Source organism: Bos javanicus, chromosome 15 (assembly GCF_032452875.1).
Source record: "Bos javanicus breed banteng chromosome 15, ARS-OSU_banteng_1.0, whole genome shotgun sequence".
In the NCBI taxonomy this organism is placed as follows: domain Eukaryota; kingdom Metazoa; phylum Chordata; class Mammalia; order Artiodactyla; family Bovidae; genus Bos; species Bos javanicus.
The window spans coordinates 75,223,510-75,245,993 of record NC_083882.1 but is presented as its reverse complement, the minus strand read 5'-3'; the positions used below and the strand labels follow the sequence as shown (position 1 = coordinate 75,245,993).

The following is a 22,484-nucleotide window of genomic DNA, read 5'->3' as shown; positions in this document are numbered from 1 at the left end:
TGGCTCAGATGACAGTGAGCATTTTTAGCAATACAACATTTTAAAATTATAGCACGCATACTGATTTTTTTCTTTTGACATAAAGTGACTGCACACGTAACAGACTAAGGTGCAGTGTAAAAACTATTTTTTAAAAAATTTGCCTATTTCTTTGGCTGTGCAAGGTCTTGGTTGTGGCATGTGGGATCCAGTTCCGCAGCCGGGGATTAAACCTGCAGCCCCTGCACTGGGACTGCAGTCTTAGCCACTGGACCTCCAGGGAAGTCCCTGAGCATAATTTTTATGGACACCAGGAAACCAAAAATTTCCTGTCCCTCGCTCCATTGCAATGGTCTGGAACCGAACCCTCGGTCTCTCCGAGGTGTGCCTGTATTTACTTTTTCTCGGCCTCCTTTGCCCCATCCAAAGACTGGGGCCTGTGTAGGACTACTTCCTAGGACTGGTGTGAGGATGAGATGAGATGCTATGGACAAAGCACGTGGAACAATGCTGGCAGGTCCACCCCTCAGTCCCGTTAGGACCATGTGCTTTCTCTCTGGGCCCCCAGAGCACAGCCTGGGGGTGGGAGATGTCCGAGTGCAGAACTGGGTTGCCCTCTACAACCCGGGGAGCAGTGGACCACACACACACACACACACACACAAGCACGCATACACCCCTGTACCATAAGGGGATAGGAGAAGCAGTAAGCCCCTTCTGAACTTGATGTTGACTTTCACATGCCTCACCTGGGCCTGGGGGGCCTTCTTAGGCCTGGAGGGGGGCCTTATCTAGCCGAGGGAAGTTGTCCCTGCACCCCTCGCCTGCTGCGGGTGGGGCACCCGGGGCCTAAACTGCTCATCTGCCCTCTGTCAGGCTCTGACACCAAAGGTTCACCCTGGGCTGAACCAAGCAGATGGCTTGGCTGACGGAGGCCCTGCTACTGAGACGCCCTCAGGGAGAGCAGCCAGGGCAGAGGGCGGATGGAAGATGCCGCCAGGACTCAGCGAGTGTCCCCTCTGGCCAGGCTCTGCTGGGGCCTCATGTGCTTCTTCTGGCTTGGACCCCATTCCAGCCTCTTGAGGAAGAGGAATGGAAGGAGGGGGCAGATGACCACTGGCTCAGGGTCACCGCTGAGGAGGCAGGGAAACGGGTTGGTCCTAAGGGGAGTGCAAGCGTCTTCTCTGCTCTATTCTAAAGGGAAGCAGTCGCATCAGGAAGCCCTGATTCCTGCTCATCTGGGCGGGGTCCCTGGCTCAGGGGCCAAACTCCAGCCGGTACCCCTGGGTATCACCTCTTCCTCCCCCTCAGGACGGAGGCCCACCCCGACCCCTCCCCTGCCCAGTAAGACACTGCAGGGATCATCTTCCCCACCTGCCACCAGACTGTGCGTCCCTGAGCCATGCTGCTGTTGGCAGCACCTCCCCTCATCTCTGCAGGGAGGGAACATGCCCCCACCCTGACTCCTGGCTGCAGTCACCCGCCCTCTGCAACCTCATCTGACAGAGGCCAGAGGGGCCACCACGAAGACCGCCACGTTTCTACGTCCAGCACGGACCTTCCCCCGAGCCCTGCAAGTCCAGCTGCCCACTGCCTGCAGGTCCCAGGGCAGATCCGAGGTCCCCCCCAACTAGAACCTACGGAGTCACTCCCAGCACAGCCTCATCCTCCCTTCCCCAGAGGGAATCTGCCGCCGTTTCACCTCCTGATTCCTTTCTCAGATGTATACACTTCTGTCTCCTCTACCGTGATCCTGGTCTAACCCATCCTCATTTCTCACTGGGACCAGTGTTCTATTCCCTCCTGTCTACTCAGGCCCATCTCTAACCCCTGGCCAGTAAGCAGCCAGAGAGCCAACATGGCCACAACCCCACGTAGAACTCGGGCTTCTTTGCTCGTCTAGCCTCTTTGCCCTGGGTCCGCAGGCACTGCCTGGTATGGCCCTGCTGATACCCCCGCCTGGAGCTAGTCTTGCCTTATTCACTGTCCTCCAGCCGTGGTGGCCTTCCCTTGGTTCTGGGACACACCGTGCTCCCTCCTACCCTGGGGCCTTTGCACAGGCTGCTCTCACTCTCTGGCTGGAGTGCTTTTCCCTTGTCAAGAAGATAAGAGTGTAGAAATTTACATTTATGAGAGTCACAGCATCACCCATACTCATGACCACCCAGGAAGCAGGTGGGGAGCCATGAGGATAAAGCAGAGAATCAGTGATGCTATGCGGCAAGAAGACTTAAGACCACCCTGACAAGTGGGGGAAATAGATGGTTTCCTCTTGGGTCATGGTCTAGCTAGGTCACCACCTCCTGGGACAACCCCTGATTTTTTTTTCCAGCAGGGAAATACATTCTTGACTTGCCCATATGACTATCTTAACCCAGGGAAGGCCCAGGAATGGGCAGGGGAAGCTGCCATGGTGGATTCAATTCATACCAATGGAGGAGCCTGATTTTTCATCTTGGATCACGTTCTTTGGGGACTTCCTCATTTCTCTTCATTGGCATTCAGTGATAAACAGGGCTGGTGGACTAACTCAGTACCCATGGACGAGTGCCCTCTGCCTCAGCTCCTGACAGCCATGTGACTGAGTCCTGGCCAATGAGACCTAAGCGGATGTCTTAGGGAGGTTTCTGGGAAAGAAGCACCACCTTTTCAGTTTCTTCCCATCTTCAACGAGTGGAATGTCTGGAGCCATGGCAGCCGTTTTGCCACCGTGAAGTACTAAGCACAAGGAAAGGTTGCAAGGATTACCGAGACTAGGCCTTGGCTGACATGATGGAGCCACTGATAAACAGAGAAGCCACCATCTTCCAGAATTCTTACCGTGTGAAACACAGAGGCATTTGCCTTAAGTGTAGATTTTCAGTTTCAAATATTTTGCTACTGACTCAACATTGTGACGAGGATGTGAGGCAAAGTCAGAAATGCATCCTGGGCTTCAGGGAACTGGGCTTTGGAGAAAAAACAGAGCGAGTCCCTCAGCAGAAGCTTTTAAAAGGAAGAGTGCTCGGGGGATGCTAGTGCCTCGGAAAAGGAATCCCAGAAGTCAGTCTCAGGCAGTCCTCATGAGGAGCAGGGGAAGAGTCACGGAACTAATGTAGCTGCACAGGGATCTCTCTGATGAGCTTTGATTTCAAAGCCACGCCTGGGAGAAGGAAGGAGGCAGTGTAGTGGAGGATGAAGCCAGAAAAGAACAGGGCCCATGAGAAGCCTCCCTGAGCAATTCACAAGTGGCTTTAGGAAAGAGCTTTGGTTGAGGGCAGCAAGCGGTCCTATTGGTAGGAGTTTGTTTGTCTTTATCAACCCCTGTCTTCATCAAAACCATAGTCAAAGATATGGCTTTTCCAGTAGTCACGTATGGATGTGAGAGTTGGACTACAAAGAAAGCTGAGTGCCGAGGAATTGATTCTTTTGAACTGTGGCGCTGGAGAAGACTCTTGAGAGTCCCTTGGACTGCAAGGAGACCCAACCAGTCCATTCTAAAGGAAATCAGTCCTGAATATTCATTGGAAGGACTGATGTTGAAGCTGAAACTCCAATACTATGGCCACCTGATGCAAAGAACTGACTCATTGGAAAAGACCCTGTTGCTGGGAAAGATTGAAGGCAGGAGGAGAAGGGGACGACAGAGGATGAGATGGTGGGATGGCATCACCGACTCGATGGACATGAGTTTGAGTAAGCTCTGGGAGTTGGTGATGGACAGGGAAGCCTGGCGTGCTGCAGTCCATGGGGTTGCAAAGAGTCAGACAGGACTGAGTGACTGAACTGACTGATCAACCCCTGAGTTGCTGGCTGCTCCGCTCCATATGGTTGTTGTTGGCCCAAGCACCTTCTCTCTTGATGCTTGGATATTCTAGGGGATCAGCCTCCTCTGCAAGGTCTGATATGGCTGTCAACCATGAGTTGGGGGTGGGGTGATGAGAAGGAGAAGGGGTGGGCACAGAGCTTTCTCTTAAGGACGTGGCTCAGTTGCACAGATCACCTCTACTTTCCTCCCTTTGGCTAGAACTTGCCATGTGGCCTAGCTGCAAGGGAGGCTGGAAGAGTAGGTTTACCTGGTGGTCACTGGGTCTGTAAACCTCCTCTTTCCAAGGAGGAAGCCTCAACCGAACACGAGGGCAGCCAGCTGTCTCTGCCATTGCATGGGGAATCTGAGGTCCAGAGAGTGAGTCTTGGCCAAGCTGACATGGCTGCTGATAGCCCAGGTCTGCCTGCCATCACAGCCTGAAATGGCCCCCCTCCCCATGCTCGGCAGCCTCTCCTCAGAGCTGAAACCTAACCCCTGGGGTGACTGTCCCTGCCCCCCTCCCCATGCTCGGAGCCTCTCCTCAGGGCTGAGACCTAACCCCTGGGGTGGCTGTCCCTGCCCCCCTCCCCATGCTCAGCAGCCTCTCCTCAGGGCTGAGACCTAACCCCTGGGGTGGCTGTCCCTGCCCCCTCCCCATGCTCGGAGCCTCTCCTCAGGGCTGAGACCTAACCCCTGGGGTGGCTGTCCCTGCCCCCTCCCCATGCTCGGAGCCTCTCCTCAGGGCTGAGACCTAACCCCTGGGGTGGCTGTCCCTGCCCCCTCCCCATGCTCGGAGCCTCTCCTCAGGGCTGAGACCTAACCCCTGGGGTGGCTGTCCCTCCCCCCAGCTCCCAGCAGCCTCATCCCAGGACCTTTGTTTCTGCACTTAGGTCTCTTTCACTCAACGCAGGGACACAGGACCATAAGGGATGGAGGAACGTGACTCTCCGGGCCTGGGGAACCCTTTGAGATGATGTGGGCAGGTGCAGGAGGAGAGGGCGCTGAGTTTATGAGGCAAAGCTGAAGCTGGAAAGAGTCTCATCAGATGGCCAGGGTCAGGCCTCAGCCCAACTCTCCCCTTCCCCGGGGGCACTCTGAGAGGCTTGCCTTAAGCCCTACCCCCGTCCCACCCTAGTCCCTTCTAGCCCATCATCCGGTTTTATTTTCTTTATAGTGAAATGATTACTTCATGTGAGATTATGACTTCTTATGTGCTTGCTGCTTGCTTATCATCTGCTTCCTCTAGCCAGACTGTAGGCCCTGCAGGAACAGGGCTTTGCCTCCTGTCCCCTGCTGTGGTTCCCGGCATCTGGCGCTCTCCCATGGGAGCCTCATCGAAGGCCGAATCAAGCACAGGGTGCGGGGCTCAGTTCACCCTCATTCGCCCCCCACTGCCCTGCCCTCCCCCAGCCTGGCCTCACACATCCCCCTGAGGAGTGTGGAGACTGGTAAATAGGAAGGGGGATCAAGGTCAAGGGCACTGTGAGTCTCACCGAGGGGACATAGCAGGAAGGGAAAGGGCCTCTTCTGAAACTTAGATGAAATCCTTGGGTTGCGAAAGAAGCCAAGAAGTCTAGGAGCTTCCCTGACTTTGGAGGCTAAGGTCAGGGAAATCTTATTCTCTTGGGGCCCGGGGGTGCTTCCACATGACAACTGTGAGTTCTCCCCAAATAAAATGCACCGCTGAGGAGGGGCCCTGCTGTGTAACTCTGGTTTTCATTCTTGAGACCTGCAGTACCAGAAACTCAGGGAGTGCTCTACTTGGAACACTGGAAAACTCCTAGTTACCCTTGAACCCCAGTCAAAATGCCCACTCCTCTGGTCTGCGACGCTGATGGACTGTCTGCCATTCTCATCCTTTAACCCCTTTGGCTGGCTCTCAGGGGCATGAATGGAGCCTTCCTTAGCTCCCGTTCAGGGGTCCCACATCACAGCCAACATTTCCACGGGATTCCCCGAATGCCTTCAGATCTTCTGGGCTCACATTGCCACCCACCCAGCTTGGCCAGCCACTCCTGATGCACAGGTCTCCCTGCCAGGGGAAGCAGGGCCTGGTACCTGCTTGTTCAGGAACAGGTCCCTTCCCAGGAGGCATTCCTCTCTGCTCAGCAGGACCCCGTCCCGACTCTGGGGTTCTCTCCGGCAGCAGGCCTCCGGCACCTCATCACTGTCCAAAGTCAGGAGTCGGAAAACTGATGCATACTTAAAGTCTTCGGGCCCGTTGACCCCACAGCAACCAAACTAGGACAGAGCAGAGAGAAGAGGGGGATAGGAGCTGGAGCCAGGCATGAGAGTGAGGAGACAAACGCAAAGCCTGTCCACAGGCCACTGTGAGGCAGCGTAGTGGGGGGTAGTCATGATCCAAGTGGGAGCTGGCTCCACCTGCGGCTCCTGTGCAACCCCGGGAAAGCCACTCAGCCTCTCTGAGCCTCCAGTGTCCTCACTGGTAAAGTGAGAGTGCTGGCAACAATTCCTACTTCACCGGCGCTGAGCACTCAGTAAGTAGCTGCTATGGTTACCGCCACTGATGACAGTTACGATTGCTTGAGGACTCAAGACAGGGAGGGCGAACAGCTTTCACCCTGAGTTCAGACTGTGGCTGATGGGCAACGGCTGCCCAAGATGCTGTGCGGATGGATGCCGGTTCTGAGGCTGGGCCTGGGCTGGCAGATCAGTGCCTGATTGATTATTGATATCTGCATAGGCGCAGAGAGCAAGGCTCTGGAGGCCAGATAATGGCTCCCCTGGGCGTCAGGGCTCTGAGGGCTCAGAGCATCCCTGGGGCCACTCACCGTGATCATGACGGAGTTCCAGGTGGCGGAGAAGACGTCCGTGTCATTGTTGCCCTGGTAGTGCTTGGTGAGCTCCTTGGTGAAGAATTCACGGGTGAGCTGGAGGCAGAGGGAGGGGCTGGACTGAGAGCCATGGCAGCTTGATACGGTGCCCCCTTCCCTGGCTTCTCCACTGATCTGCTCTGGGGGAGGGTGGGGGAAGGCCTCTGGGCCCTAGTGCCAGGGACCCTCCTTGTAAGCAGCTGACTTGGGGCGGGCCCTTGGGGCCCACCCCCTACCTCTAAGGACCTGTGGCCTCCCTGCATCATCAGATCCCCAGCATGAACGCGCAGACTACCCACACAGCCCTCAGCAAGCCACCGGGGAACCTCCACCAGTACTGCAGCTCTTTCCAGAGGGTGGCTGGTCCTCAGTTGGGGGCTCACCCCTCCTGCCGCTCCCTAACCCTGAGCTGTTCCTCAGACAGAGCCGAGAGGATGCGCTGTGTCCTGGGCCCTGAAGAAGCCACTGTGTGTGCAGCAAGCCGTCTCTGCAGAGCCGCAGTTTCCAGAGACCCTTGGAAGTCATTGCTACCTTCAAAATACTCCTCGGAGGCCTGACCACCCTGCTCCCCTCTGCAGGGAAGGGTGGGGCCTTCGGTGGTTGGAGCCTCTGGGATAAGATGGTCTCTGGGGGTAAGTGGCCCAAACTGCATACTGCCAGGGCCTCATCCAGGAGGGCTCTGCCCTGTTCTGCTTGGCACAGATTCTGCGTGGGGGCTGGGGGTGGGGTGGGGGGTGGGAAGCCTCTCCGACTATCCTTGGAATGACTACTGCTGGGCCAGTGCTGGGCAAGGCATAGAATGGAAGATTCTAGAGTCAGAGATGGGTTGCACCAGACACTTGGAAAGAGCGGAGACCCTTAAGGGCCCTCTGACTCTGACCTTCTGGAAAAGTCCTTGCAGGGACAGGCTCGCAGGTTTCTTTTGGGGCTGTGGGGCTTCACTGGGTGGGGTGGTGGGTTGTGATTGGAGCTGGAACGACTGGATGAGGGGACGCTGACTCTCTGAGACCCTCTGGGGATGGAGGGGCTGGCCATGAATGGGCCGGGGCACACAAGGCCAGGTACGTACATTTCCCCTGAAGATGAAGGCCAAGATGGCTGCTGAGAGCTCTGCCAAGAAGATGATCAGGATGAACAAGAAGAACTGCAGAGAGAAGCGGGCAGACTTGTGAGTCCCGAGGGCAGGTAGGAAGGGGACAGCTGACCTCTCTCTGAGGCACCCTTCCATCTGTCACACGATGGCGGCAGCGTACCGATTTCCTAAGACTGAGGAACTCAACTGCCATAAACCAGACATCTTTGATCATAAACACCCCAACAATCCATCTTTGGAGCCAACAAAGTTGTAATACAAATATGGAACAAATAATCATACAGATATGCCTTCTGTGCAAATGGCACCCTTTAGAGGCCCCTTGTGCAGTGGGTGCTCTGAGCAACCGTACTTGGCAGCCCTTGAAGAAGATCGATGTTGAAACTTGTTTGGACCTCCTCCAGGTGGACTGTCCAAGTAGTGGGAATCCTGAAGTCCCTGGGGATCCCTGGCTGGCTGTCCTCACCCCATCAGGCCCAGGCCACCTCTCCCTGCCTGGCTGCCTCTCATTCCCATGGGTAGTGGGGGAAGTGATGTTACTTTTCAGCTGCAAAAAAGAAGCATGATCGGAGGGAAGGTGGTATGTCTATCAAAATCTGAAAACCCAGGGGCTGGGAGTCTGGAATCTAACAGAGCGCCCCTCTGTGCTACTCTCTGCATGTCTCTATGTTGCCCAAACTTACCACGACACCTCTTGCCTCGGGCATCTCACACGCTGAGCTCCCTGGAAGGCCCTGCCCTTGCTTGCCCACCAGCATCCTGTTTTCCAGACTCGGTTCCTGGGTCCCCCACATCCCAGGGCCCTGCAGAAGTGTGCACCGCAGCCGCTGCATCCCCGCCGGGTCGCCACCAACAGCTGGGATCCAGTGGGCAGTGTTCTCGAAGCCCAGACAGCACCGATGTTGGTATACGGCTCTCCGATGAGTAAATGAATCCATGAGTGACCAGTTCGCCATAATGACCTTGCCATCTGCTATCTCCAGGCCCGGGCCATCATGGGCACTGCTGTGGGTGGATGGTTGTCGGCAGAAAGAAGAGGAAGCGGCCGTGCCCTCATCACTCAGCGTTGTCCCCCTGCACTGGGACAATCCTGGAGCTGTCAGCCCACCTGGAGACCCCTAGCAGGGCCCTGAAGCCCCAGCCGCACATGCATACAGCGACCCCGGGACCTGCTCCCTTGCTCGGGTCACAGTCCTCCAAGCTTCCAGTGCGCACCATGTGTGCCCAGGCTGGAAGGAAGCGAAGGGCCTGAGCTTGTCCTCAGCACTTCAGCACCGCCCCCCCATCCCCGCCCCGCCTCGCTTTGAAAGTCTTAAGACCTGGAGGCTTTTCTGGGCTCCAGGATTACATGGTGTTAGGATCCTCTGTTCTAGAATCAGAGGTCCCGCATTTATTTCCACTGTGCTGCTTGCCAGCTGGGCCAGCTCCGTCAGGTTCTACCGTGTCTGGGTTCCAGTTTCTCCATCAATAGAACAAGAGTGTTGATGGTCAGCAGCTGCTTTGCCAGGCTGCCCAGAGGCTTCAGTGAAATGACTCATGTAAGATCCATGCTTAGGTGTTAAGCGCTGCATGCCTGCAGGAGTGCGTGAGTGTTAAGTCACTTCAGTTGTGTCCGACTCTTTGGGACCCTGTGACCTGTAGCCCACCAGGCTCCTCTGTCCATGGGATTGTCTCCAGGCAAGAATACTGGACTGGGTTGTCACGCCCTCCTCCAGGGGATCTTCCTGACCGAGGGATTGAACCTGCGTGTCTTAAGTCTCCTGTGTTGGCAAGCGGGTTCTTTAACAGTAGTGCCACCCAGGAAGCCCCAAGCGCTGGATAGATGATAGTTGTCGTGCGTTTTCCAGAGACCACCCACGCCAGTGCTTGTCTCCAGGAAGGCCACGCTCGCGCTTGATTCTGAGCCACCATCTGAGCCTTCCTCACGCTGTGCACGGCGCTGCACCCGCATTATCTCACTGATGCGGTGCTAAGTCCCCTGGAAAGCGCACGCACGCTCCCAGAGTGATGAGCACGTGGAGTTCATGAGCTCCGTCTCATCCATAGTTTATAACTTCTAAGCCAAGATCGATAGGCAGAGACAGCTCGGTCACATCACTGGGGTGGAAACCATTTCTGAGGCTGCTCTTTATGCCAGCCTGAGGACTGCCAGCAACTCCACCGAGAGGGCAGAGGGCAGGGTGGGGCTCCATGGAGACCTTGTGAAACAGAACCAGATGACCATCTGTCACCAGCCAAATGGAGGTGCCAGGAGCCCTGCCAGGGCCCTTCACCTCTTAACCCAAGGACCAGCTCGTGGAAGTGGAGGGGGATGGGATGGGCACTTCGGCCAAGGGCAGGCTGCCCAGGGTACAGGACGTCTTCTGTCACTCTCCTTTCCGGGTGGGGAGCTCTACCTCCCAGCTTCAGCCCTAGGTCACCCCACACAGCTGACTGCAGCAAGGCTGACTGCAGGTCTGCTTCCCGACCTGTCGGAACCAGAGCCCCAGGTTTTAAGACTCGGCTGGCCTGCAGGGTCTCTTGTGGATCAACACCAATCCTTTCGTTTTCAACTTATCAAATGCTTATATGTGCCAGGAAAACAGTTAGGCAAGATGTACATTTTCTTATTGAATGCTGATCAAAATATTATGGCTGGAAAGGCAGTATTATTGTCTCCAGCTTACATGTGAGGAACCTGAAGTTCAGAGACCTTAAGTGATGGACCCCAGGTCACACAGCCGGGAAGTGGCATGGCAGGGATAAGAACCAGGCTTTGCTGACTGCAGAGGCCAGGCCCTGCCCCACGCCTCCTCTCTGTCCCTTCGGTCCAGGCCCGTGTACTGAGCACATGCTCTGTGCCAGGTACTGTGCTAGGTCGTCGTTGTCCAGTCGCTAAGTCGTGTCCAACTCTTCTGCAATCCCATGGACTGTAGCCCGCCAGGCTCCTCTGTCCCTGGGACTACCCAGGCAAGAATACTGGAGTGAGTTGCCATTTCCTTCTCCAGGGGATCTTCCTGATCCGGGGATCAAACCCTCATCTGCTGCCTTGGCAGGTGGATTCCTTATCACTCTGAGCCACCCAGGAAGCCCACTGTGCTAGGTACCGATAAACAAATACACACAAGGGCGATGTGATCCCCACTCTGGTGGAGTTTCCACTGAGCCAAGATTCATGGTCCATGAAATGAAATTCACGAGATGAAAAGCATAAGAGTCATGAGATGAGATGAAAAAACAAACCCGTAACTCATTGATGGGGAAAGCAGGTCTCCCCAGAGGAAAAGTGTCTGCAGATCTCCTGGCCACTGTTCCCGCCTGAAGCAGGGGCCCCCAAAAGCCTGGGCACGGAGCTGGTGACATGAGTGTAAGTCACCTGGAGGAAAGTGCAGAGCTGTGGGGCCAACATCAGTAACAAGGTCACTTCTGCCAGCATCTCCAGCATGAAAAATTGCCTCCGGCTTGACGAGATTACTACTGTTTATTTGAAGGGGGATCCCGCCTGGACCCAGCCACAGGGCTGATGCTTTCTGGGGCTCCTCCGAACCAGGGCCTTTCCCAGAGTGTGTTTCTCTTGAGTTATCTGACCTCATCCCATTTGCCTAAGGGCACACTTGCCAGTAATTCCTCAACATCAAATTTACAACACTTTGCTTAGGATTAGGCGATTAATAAAGGGGTAAAAACTGCTATTTTGCCTACTTGTGAGCATTTCCAGACTTTTCTAACCCATCTGCCTACAATACATCTGCTTTTCGTTCTCATTTCTAATAATATTTACCAAATTTACATACTTGATGTACAATTCAGCTCGTTTTATCGCTTTTAAATTCTACTCTTCCCTTTTTGCTGTTCTCTTTTCCAATTTAGCATGCCTTGGTTATAAAATATTTTTAAAATGTGAAGCTTTCAATAAATGGGTTAGAAACATTCCTTGAACTGTTTATAGGTGAGCAGCTAGGCAAAAAGGGATGCCACAAAATGTCACCAATAGGCTGAAGTTGTCTTGTGGTCCATGAAAATGCTCTAGAATTGATCAACAGGACTGTTTGGAAAAAAATGTTTTAGAAAAGTAGGTCATTAGGTGACATTAGGGCCATGGCTCTTGGGCTAAGGGTCACCGGGGCCCCTCAGGGCTTAGCCTCCGAGCAGGGGCAGGGGTTGCCCAGTGATCTCCATCTCCAGGCCTCCTCTCTCTGCGGGGCTTTGAGCCCCAGTTCCAGAGGGGACTGAAGTCATTCTCTTGGCTTCTCCCAAGACTAGTCTTTGCTTCTTCCCCGAAGGGTGACGAGGCGGCTCAGGCTTCTTTAACGGCCAAGGATGGGTGAGACTCGGTGCTGGAATCACCCTGCACAGCTGAGTCCAGGTTGGAAAAAAAAAGTGGTTCTTCTTACTTTTCAGGTCATGAATCAATCTGAAAACCTTGCAGAAGCTGTGGGGGCTCCAGAAACACGCAAGCACGCACACCACACACACAGAACACACAGGTATAGGCACACACAGAGGCCCTGACATAATATTTTGCATATAATCTTGGCTGAGTTTTGAACCACTTGAGTGCACTCCAGGTGAGGAGCCTCTGGACCAGTCCCTCTGAGACAGCAGACCCGGGTCCAAGCGTCCCCTGCCTTTGATCTGCACGGTGACCTCGGGTTGTGTGCCTTAGGCTTGTGACAGAGAGGAGAGTGGAGGGGACTGGATGAGAGGGAAGGGGAGGAGGAGAGGGGAGGCAGGGGAAGTCAAGGAAGTGGGGGGAAGGGAGAGGCAGAGACAAGGGGGCGTCCAGGAGAAGGAGAAGGAAGGGCAGCAGGAACAGAAACCAAGGGATCAAGAGGAAGGCAGAGAGAGACGGGAGACAGAGGAGGAGGAAGAGCTAGAAAAGAAGGGGAGAAGCAGACACGATGAGACTGGAGGGAGACTACAGAGGAGGCGGCGGAGAGAGGGGAGACTTTAAGGTTTGGTGGGCAGACCGGCCACAACCAGGACTTAAGTCTGTCTCTGGGGAGAGCTGCAGCCAGTCCCCTCCTGGGTCTCAGCCTTCTCTCCTAGGCACTGGGGACAGCGATGCCTCCTCCAGCTGGCAGGCTCTGAAGGAGCCACTTAACTGGAGAGGGCTTGTGAGGCCCCCAGGTTGCTCCTGGCCCAGAGCGCCAGCGTAGTTTCTATCTTGACTTCAGAGATGAGCCCGTTCATGCTGGATGAGCCCCAGACACCGAGGTGCAGGGTGGGCGGGTGATGGTGGGTTTGGTGTGTCCTGGGACCGTCCTCAGATCCTTTCAGAGTCCCAGGCTCCCCAAGCCCAGACCGCCGGCACCACTGGACACTGCCCAGAGCTGTCCACCAGGGGGCGCTAGACGCCTTGCGAGGACGCATCGCTGACCGGCCCACGCCTCCCTATCACTTAACTCCTGACCCACCCGCCGGCTCGCTCCTGAGGCGAGTTTGCAAGTTGGCCCAGCTGCACAGCCAAGGTGGGCTGTTTTTAACTTCCCTTCCGGCAAGATTGCGCTCAACCCAGTTTTCCTAACCCTAAAGGCACAGGACCTGGGAGGGGAGGAAGCCCCATCACCAAGGCCGACAAGTAAGGAGAGAAAGGGCCACAGTCCATGTGAATACAGAGGGCCCGAGAAACGGAACATCCACTGCTGGTCTCGTTTGACTCCCGTCTACAGCCGTGTGAGTTGGCCTCTCACTTCACCAGCAGACGCTAAAGCTCAGAGAGGTTAAGAAACTAAACCAGAGTCACACTGTTATGAGACGGAGCAGGTCGCACACACAAACCCAGCTCATCCTCCTGGGCTCGCCCGCCCCTCCCCGCCCCCCCGGCAAGACTATGGATGGTCACTCAGCCCTCGATGCGCCTATAGCAGGAGTGAATCACGTGGTCAGCAGGTCAAAGACCACTCATTTAATGAATAAAGGACCCACCGAGATCATATCACTTCCATTTTAGAAGGGGAAATGTGAAAGCTGAATGATTTATCCTATAGCGATCTTCGCTCTGTTATCACGGAGTTGTATATTTGAGTTCTCAGAAGCAAGCAAGTCGAAAAGCATCACGAATCAGTGCTCTCAGCTGACTCTGCTGTGGGGAAGCCTGGCCGTTCGGACCTGGAGGCCGAGGCCACCGTGCGCCTGGGGGCGGCTCGCCCAGGCGGCAGGCATGGGGCCAGCATGGATGCATATGGCAAGGGTTGGTGGCTCTCCCGCTCCTGGAGGCCAGCCTACCTGGCTCAGACCCCAGTGTGAGTCCCCCCTAGTGTGGGTGCAGGGCTCTATCCACCCCCCTCCCCAGGGCACCTATGGGTGGGGTGGGGGATGGGATACTCACAAACAGCAGCAGACACTTGTTCTCCCGGACGGCCCCGCAGCAGCCCAGGAAGCCGAGCAGAAAAAGCAGTCCCCCCATGGCCAGGAGGATGTAGGCGCCCGTGATGAGCAGGGGGTTGGCGGCCACGATCTCCCGGAAGCCGGTGGGGTCCACCATGACCCAGATGCCGATGCCCAGCAAGCAGGCCCCGCCCAACTGCTCCCCGGGGCCAGGCAGGAGCATGGGGAAGACACGGGGAGACATGGTGGTTAGACACCCCCCACACACACACCAGCTCCCTGCTCGAGGCCCTGGGGCAGAGGTGCCAAGTGAGCTGGGCAGAGACTCCCTCTGTGTTTTCCTCTGCTTTGAACTTCCCTCCTTAACTCTGACCTAGGGTGCATCACGCATCCTGCAGAGCCCACCTCTGACCAACACTCTACTTTGGGCTTCGAGGAACCATGTCCTGTAGAGTCTATCTGCCACGTTCATAGTCTCCTTAAGTGTTAGAGCCACTGGGCACTGAGGTCGTTCAGTCCAACCCTGATTCCACACTGAGCCCCAGAGGGGGCCAACAATCCGCCGAAGGTCACACAGTAGGTTCAAAGCAGAGCCAGGGCTGAGCCCCAGGTCCCCCTGACTCCAGCCCCAAGATGCTCCCCAAGTTCATGAATGTGCTCTGATGCCTATGCTGGGAAAACACAGACCGAAGCCATCCTGGTTGTTCGCACAGGAGCTCTCAGTCAAGGCAGGCTCCCCATTCTCAAATCCGCTCCTAGAAAGCCTTCTTGTTCATGACTTCCTCTCCACGGTCTGCCTCTCCATGCCTCACTTATCTCTGGAGACAAGCAGCTTAGTCCAGAGAAAGGGCTGTGCCACGCGTTCGCTGTGAGACCTTGGTCAAGTCCCTTAACCTCTCTGAGCCCTAGCTTCCTCATGGTTAGACAAAGATACCGTTTCCCACCTCCCAAGGACCTGAAGGTGCCTGGCAGGGTTCAACAGACATCATTCCATTGGTCTTGGGCACAGACCAGTCTTGGAAACAGATCTGTTGCAGGAGAAATCATCTGGCGTCATGGACTTTAAAGACTGGGAAGTGCTTGAAATCTCCGTGTGGTGGGAAGACCAGAGGAATGATGCAAAATGATGCAGAACTGCTGGCTCACAGACAGGGTCTGTAAGCGGGGGAAGAGCTGAATGGTTTGGGGCAAAAGATGGTCCTTTCGGATGCAGTGGGGGGAGGGGTGGGGCGCAGAGGCCCGGGGGACCTGGGCGCAGCCAACGACAGAAGCAACATTTTGTCATCTGCGGTGGCCTGCCTTTCTCCCTGGTTTCCCCCAAAACCTCCAGGAAAACCTGTGTCCCTTCCTCACAGCTGTTGGAGGTGTGGGAGTTTAACAGTTGCATGCTGAGTTCTGCTTCAAGGGGGGCTCAGGCACAGACTGAGCAGCCCAGGGTCATCCCAGTTGGAAGTTGGGTCTAGAATTCAAGTGTGTGGAGTTGCCTGCTCTTCAGAATTAGGGGCAGGGGAAGGAAATCCAGCAAAGGTGCTGAAGTGTACACAGAATAGATGGAGACAGACAGACGGAGTCAGTCTTGACTGGAAGGGGCCTCTCCTTCCTAGTGACCCTGCCCTGACGGACTTCAGTGGGTCTTTACTCATCCAGGTCTTGGCTGCACTAAGGTCAAAGGTTGAGGTGGGGTCACCTCAAAGGTTGAGGTGATGAGTGTGGCTCTGCTCCCGGGAGAGGCCATAGGTCTGAGCAGAGCAGGTGGGCTGTGGCAGGGTGCCGGCCTGCCCCCTGAGCCCTTGGGGACTCTGTCCTTTCATGTATAGAATCCATAAGTTGGATGGAGCTGATACATTCCAGGCACTTCCTAAACTAATCTTGCTTCCTTTTCAAAGAATCTGTTGAGGTGGAAGATTAAGGGATGACGATACTGAGGTTCAGGGAGGCGGTATGTATTGTAGATGACACAGTGGGTGAGGCGCAGAGTTGGGCTGTGAACCCAGGTGTCTCAGACCCAGAGAGGTTTCAGACTGCATCAGACTGCATCACATCCACTTCACTCCGCTGTCCACAACTGCTCAGGGGGTCAGGGCTTCATGGCGGCTCCTGCTACCTCTGATCATCTCCAGCTTCCCTTTCACCTGAACTCCCTAAGAGGGGTCAGACCCCAGGATAGTAGCCGGGGCTAAAGCCTCTGCCCCCTTTCTTTTAGAACAGCTGAACTATCCCGGGGCTGTGCAAAACGTCTCTCCTGTGATGGCAGGCTCTCCGAGTGGGGTGGGCACTACTCGGGGTCTCCCCACCACGAACCCCCAGCCAGGCAGGTAGGGCAGCTTCTAGCACTGACCCCTGGACCTCAGCCCAACGTGACTCTTCCCAAGCATCAGTCAGTTCCCTCCCACCCCGCAGAGGCCTGGGAACAACCTCAGACACGTTCCAGGAATACTCACAAATATGAAGAAATTGAACACGAACATCAGATACTTCATGCAGCTCAGACAGTCGCCTTCCATGGTGATCCCGCTGCAAAACAGCAAGGCCCCTTCAGTCCTCTCACTGGGGGACCCCATCCAGAAAGAACCCTTGCCCGTCCTCTGACTCCTCCCCCTCGGGGTGTCCCAGCGGCCAGTCTGCCTCTGGAGCCAATAAGGGAAGAGAACAGTTGATCACAGTTTCCTCATCACAGGGCTTTGTCCTGGGGGCTGGAGTTAGGAATGAGGACTTGTGACCCAGCCAGCCTGGGTTTTCTACCATTCATGTGCTGCGTGGTCTCAGGCAAACGGGGGCTTCCCAGGTGGCGCTAGTGGTAAAGAACCCGCCTGCCAATGCAGGAGACATAAGAGATGCGGGTTCAGTCCCTGGGTCGGGAAGATCCCCTGGAGGAGGGCGGGGCAACCCACTCCAGTATTCTTGGTGGAGAATCCCATGGACAGAGGAGCCTGGCAGACTATGGTGCATAGAGTTGCAAAGAGTCAGACACGACTGCAGCGACTTAGCACGCAGGCATTCACTCAGGCAGATGACGTCACCTCTCTCAGTCCTGCTTGCTCCAAGTTGAAAAGGGAGATTAAAAACAGAAGCTTCCTCCCCAGCGGTTTTGGGAGGATTAACTGGAATAACGCATAAACATGCTTAGCACCACGGGGCGGACGCTCAGAGGTATGACGTCATGATGTTACTTGACTGCAGGCGTGAGCCTTCCGTTTGATAGATGAGAAACTAAGGCTCAGAGCCATGAGGGACTTGCGGAGGTCGTGGAGCAGGAGCAGGACCCAGGCCTGACAAACTTCCTGCCACCCCACATGCCCTCTGACCAGAAGGCCCTGCCCCTGGGGGGAAGCGGTGTTACAGGGAATGAGCTGCTGGCGCTTCCTGGGGCCTTAAGCCCCCAGACGCTCCCCCCACCCTGACCACCTCCATCGTGAGACCTACAGCATCCCACCTCCCCCTGGAGCCTCCCTGGTCCCTATGGACTCGTCAGCATGTCCATGGTAGCCGGATGGACCACTGAATACAATTCTATTCTGCCAGCATTTTTTGTGCAACGACTTGATGCCAGGCACTGCAGCTTGAAAACAAGCCTTCCCCTGTGCCCGGGGGAAGCAGATGGCATCTGCTGTTACAAGTCAGCCTTCAAGGTGCACATAAGTCATGGTCCTGTGCAGTATACCATATTCAGTATTCCCAGGCTTTCTTTCTGACAGCCCTGGGCAGAGGACGGCAGGCCCAGGAGGATCCTTGTTCCAGGCCCTGTCCTTCCAGCAGCCAGCAGAAGGCTGAGATGCAGTGGGGACCTGTGGGTATGGCAGGCCTGTGTAGCTAGCATCTCTAGGTCCATGCCATGCCCATCAGTTGTTAAACCATCATCCCTGGCAATTGATCATCCTTTTCTCTTGCATCATCTCCAAGCCCAGGCTCTCTACCTCCAGAACAGGTCCCCAGACCAAGCCAGCCACCCTCGTCCAGCTCCTCCATCTCTGACCTTCTAGAAGCAGCATCTAACCTACGTCTAAACGTGACAGTTCCAAGCAGGGTCTCTGAAGCCAGACATACCTGGGCTCCGACCCTGGCTCTTCACACCTCTCTACCTCTGTGTCTGGTAAATGATGGAACCTCTTAGACCTCAGTTTCTTCATCCATGTAAGTGGGTATTTAGGACCTACATCGTGGCATGTCGTGAGGATTAAATGAGACATCCTACTTCAGGGCTCCCCACAGAACCTGCTTCAGCGAGGGGTGGACAGCTCTTACCAGGAACACACCTAACTTGACAGTCACAGGTGACTCACTGGGCTCTTGTGGCCCATGAGATCAGCACCCCAGGATAATGACCTGCACCCCAGGCACTGCATGCTGACCCCTCTCCCTTGGGCACTTGGCCGATGCAACTCCACACATCTGCTGAGACCCCGTGCTCCTTGGACAGGGGGAAGAAGACAGGAAAGAGCAGTCACTGAGGACAGAGTCCTTGCCAGCCACACGCCAGCTCCAGGAAGTGACTGCCCTGAATCTTTCAACAGTGTCATGGGCAGGAAGCACCGTGTTCGTTTCAGAGGTGAGGACACTGAGGCTCAGGGCAGCGAGGTGGCCTCAACCTCCTGGAGCTTGTGAGTGGGCCCCTCATCCCACTCCACATCCTGCGCTCTCCCTGTCTCAGGGGCTGGTGATCGGGCACACAGAAGGGCAGAAGGAGCCCTGGACTGGGAGCCGGGAGCCCCAAGCTCCAGCTCTGCAAGTCACTTCTCTCCACCTCAGCGTCTCCATCTGCAAAATGATGGAGAAGGAGTTTGACGGCCTGTGAGCTCCTGCCATCAGGTTCTGACTTGGACGGGCCTTTGGAGGGCAGGAGGGACCACCCCTGTGAGATGCTGAGAGAGTCTGCAGGAGGCAGGGCTCTGGGGCCCCATCCTCTGCCCACCCAGGCAAAGCCTAGTCTCCAGGGTCGGATCTGGCTTCAGCTGGCTCTGACTGTTTAGCAATTAAGGTGCATAATAAACATAGCAGCTCATAAACGGGCTACCTGTATTTATTATGTATCATGTTCATTAGAGATTACATCTAATGAGCAGCTTGTGGAGTGCTGGGCTCCCAGACGAATGCAATAAAAGAAGACGTGTCTCCTGGGAAGAGCCTCTGACCAAGGTGAGGAAGGTAGAGGGAGAGATGATGTGAGATGGAGGGTGGATGGAGGCGGGGGGGCCTGGGCCCAGCTCCAGGGCAGGGAACCGAGTGGACAGAGGGCTTGGGAGCCTGACGGAGGACCACGTCCCAGCTCGGCCAGGCCCAGCTGGTGGCCTCGAGCAAGTTCTTGTACTGCGTGCATCTGCGTTTCCTCGGCTTTAAAATTAGTATAAAAATAATGCCTTCCTCATAATGCATGGAAAATACAGACCACAGAGCTTGGTGCAGGTAGACGGTAACAGCGCAGTGAGCAACATCCGGCTCCCCTGGAGTCTTACTATGTGCCAAGGAACATGCACAGCCTCATTTAGTCTTCCTAAAGCTCCTGGAGGTAGGCAGTGTCATTGCCCTTGCTTCAGGTGAGGGAATTACGCCTCCGAGGAGTCACTTGTCTAAGGTCGCACAGCATGGAAATGCCTGAGCCAGGGTTTGAACCAGGTCTGTCTTAATCTAGAACCACAGCTCTTTTTTTTTTTTTTTAGTTAATTTTTATTTATTTGGCTGTGCCAGGTTCTAGTTGCAGCACGTGGTATCTCTTAGTCTCGGCATGCCGACTCTCAGCTGTGGTGTGTGGAATCTAGTTCCCTGACCGGGGATTGAACCCGGGCCCCCTGCATTGGGAACATGAAGTCCCAGTTACTGGACGACCAGGAAAGTCCCTGGAACCACAGCTTTTAATCCTAGTTTTCAATGAATGCTAATCCCCTTGCCACATTCATCCATTTTTCTCCCAAATTCAGGCCTGTCTTCACACCTCCTCTGCCCAAGTACTCAGTCATGTCCAACTCTTTTGCAACCCCATGGACTTTGGCCTGCCAGGCTCCTCTGTCCATGAGATTTCCCAGGCAAAAATACTGCAGCGGGTTGTCATTTAATACGCCAGGCAATCTTCCTGACCCAGGGATCGAACCCGTGTCTCTTGTGGTTCTCACACTGGGTTCCTCTAGGCTAGCAATCTCCTAGAGCCATTTTCAGGATTTTAGGTAACATCTCAGAAATCATCCCCTCAGCACGAGCTAACTCATGGGGCAAGTGTCTGGTTTTGGAGCAATTCAACCACCCAGGCTGGGAACCCTATTTCTCAGCTTGTTCAGAAGTCCTATGTACAGGTACATATGAGGCCACAGTTCAGAAGAAACATACTTGGTAAATGATGACTTGGTAAAGGCAGTGCTGTTTGGCCAAAAAAGTCCTTTGAATCTTGGGGCCCAGAAAGATGAAATGCAAGAGTCAGCATCACAGGCAAACTTGACCTTGCGTGTGCGTGGTCAGTTGTTCGGTTGTGTCCAACTCTTCGTGACCCCGTGGACTGTAGCCCACCAGGCTCCTCTGTCCATGGAATTTTCCAGGCAAGAGTACTGGTGTGGGTTGCTATTGCCTTCTCCAGGGGATCTTCCTGACCCAGGGATCGAGCCTGCATCTCTCATGTCTCCTGCATTTTGTGCTTAGTCGCTCAGTCGTGTCTGACCCTTTGCCATCAGGCTTCTCTGTCCCTGGGAGTCCCCAGGCAAGAACACTGGCGTGGGTTGCCATTTCCTACTCCAATCTCCTGCATTGGTCTCCTGCATTGGTAGGCGAATTCTTTACCACTGCACCATTCATGAACTTCAAGTCTCACAGGTGCTGGGAAGACAGTTGAGGTGCTGTGGACCTGGCTGCCCTTCCACGAGGGTGCCTGCCCCAGGGTGAGCCTGAGTGGGAGCTGTGGACTTGCTGCCATGGGTCTCACAGTCTCAAGGCTCTTGTGCCTGTCACAGCGCCTCCTGCTCCGGGACACTGAGGCTTCCCGGCTCGTGCAACTGGCTGTTTCATGCATGACAAAGCCAAACGTGGAACTATAATGTGACACTTCTGTCTGTGTAATAACTGATTTGGAGTCCAGCCCTGGCATAACTTACGTCACCGTGGAAATGGGAAAACAGACTGCAAAAGGGAAAGGAGGTGTAGCCAAGTTACAAAACCAATTAGTGAGGGGTCTAGGCCTGGAGACCTGTTTCTTAAAGCCTAGGCCAGTGCCTGTGGCTCTTCTCCATTTTACTTATTTCTTTTGGTGGCACACACCTGCCCGTATTAGAATATTCCCAGCATCCAGAGCAGTGTCTGGCGCGTGTAAGTCCTCAATTTCTCTGGATGAAGGAACGAATGGAGAGTGGGAAAAGAAAAAACAGACAGAGAGAACAATAGAAACTCAGTAAATCAGAGAGATCGGCAAAGCCAGGAAGAGAGGGGAAGATGGAGAAAGACAAGGTGAGGTACGGGGAACAAGAAACGGCAGGAAGGGGTCCAGGAAAGGGCAGACTGAGAGCTTATGGGGAGACAGGGTGGAGTCAGGGATACAGCAGGTGCAGGGAGAGGGCACGGGGAGCAGTTACTGACTTGTCACCTGGACAGTTCTTCCGACGTCAGCAGGACAGCGTCTCCTGGTCAGTATCCCTTATTGGCCCAGCTTGTCCTGTAAGAGAAAATACTCAATTACTCTAGAAATAAGGAGCAGCCACTTTTGAGAAGCTGCACATGAACACCTGCCTGCCCTTCAGACACACATATTCAGGGCCAGTGCCTTGCTGATCTGGGCCCATTAGTGCTGATGAAAAGCTCTCGGCACCTGGGGCCCTGCAGCTGGGGAGGCCCGCACGCCGCGCCCGCCTTCTGCCCGCATGGCAGCTGCCGGGTGCCCTCGCTGGGGCTGCGAGGGGAACCTCATCTCCAAGAGACTCGCATTTCCTGGCATAGGCTTCATCCCTGCTGACACACTGCTGCACGCGGCGGATGAACCGGGAGGAGGGGTGGGGGTCCCATACCCTGGGATGCCACCTGGCTGCTCCCTGGGCGTCTGCAGTGATGCCCCAGCAGAGAGAGAGAGAGCCAGCCGGGCCCTGTAAATCCAACACCCTCCCCAGAAACCCTGACTCCCAGGGGGAGAGAAATTTGATGCTGGAAAGGGTTCCTTAGCTTTGCCTAAGGATTTGCCAGAAGGCTCCCTTAGCTTGCCAGCTCCCAGCAGTGGAAATGAGGGCGTGGTTTCAGCAGTCACGGGGGCCCATACGGAGACGCCTGGCCGATCACACGTGTGGGGAATTCCACAGCTGCTCCTGCTCAAACACTGGGCTGGAGGACACTGCCAGGGAAAATCAAGGCCTGGGGTGCTTGGGCTGCACGGGCATCCCCGTGGGCAGGAAGCGGGGATTTCTGGGCTTCGGGTACCAGTTCAGATTCCTTTCCAGTCTCATCAGTGGTGGCGGGGGTTGGGCTGTAGACAAAAGATTCCTCTCTGTCCATCCATCCATCCATCCATATACTAGGTTGGCCA

General features: G+C 55.2%; 1 protein-coding gene across 8 annotated transcripts in view; it reads right to left on the bottom strand.

Moving 5' to 3' along the window:
- The window catches only part of TSPAN18 (tetraspanin 18), a 216,656-nt gene that overhangs the window by 18,484 nt on the left and 175,688 nt on the right, over nucleotides 1–22,484 (bottom strand). For 6 of the 8 annotated variants that reach the window (XM_061381215.1, XM_061381216.1, XM_061381213.1 and 3 more), the window contains 6 exons: nucleotides 21,551–21,626; nucleotides 16,444–16,516; nucleotides 14,004–14,198; nucleotides 7,670–7,744; nucleotides 6,559–6,657; nucleotides 5,825–6,007 (listed from right to left, as the gene is read on the bottom strand). In XM_061381215.1, the coding sequence (XP_061237199.1) occupies nucleotides 5,825–6,007; nucleotides 6,559–6,657; nucleotides 7,670–7,744; nucleotides 14,004–14,198; nucleotides 16,444–16,506 (615 nt within the window). In that variant the 5' untranslated portion in view covers nucleotides 16,507–16,516; nucleotides 21,551–21,626. The remainder of the gene's footprint in view (nucleotides 1–5,824; nucleotides 6,008–6,558; nucleotides 6,658–7,669; nucleotides 7,745–14,003; nucleotides 14,199–16,443; nucleotides 16,517–21,550; nucleotides 21,627–22,484) is intronic. The other 2 variants (XM_061381217.1, XM_061381219.1) reach the window with 1 other exon arrangement.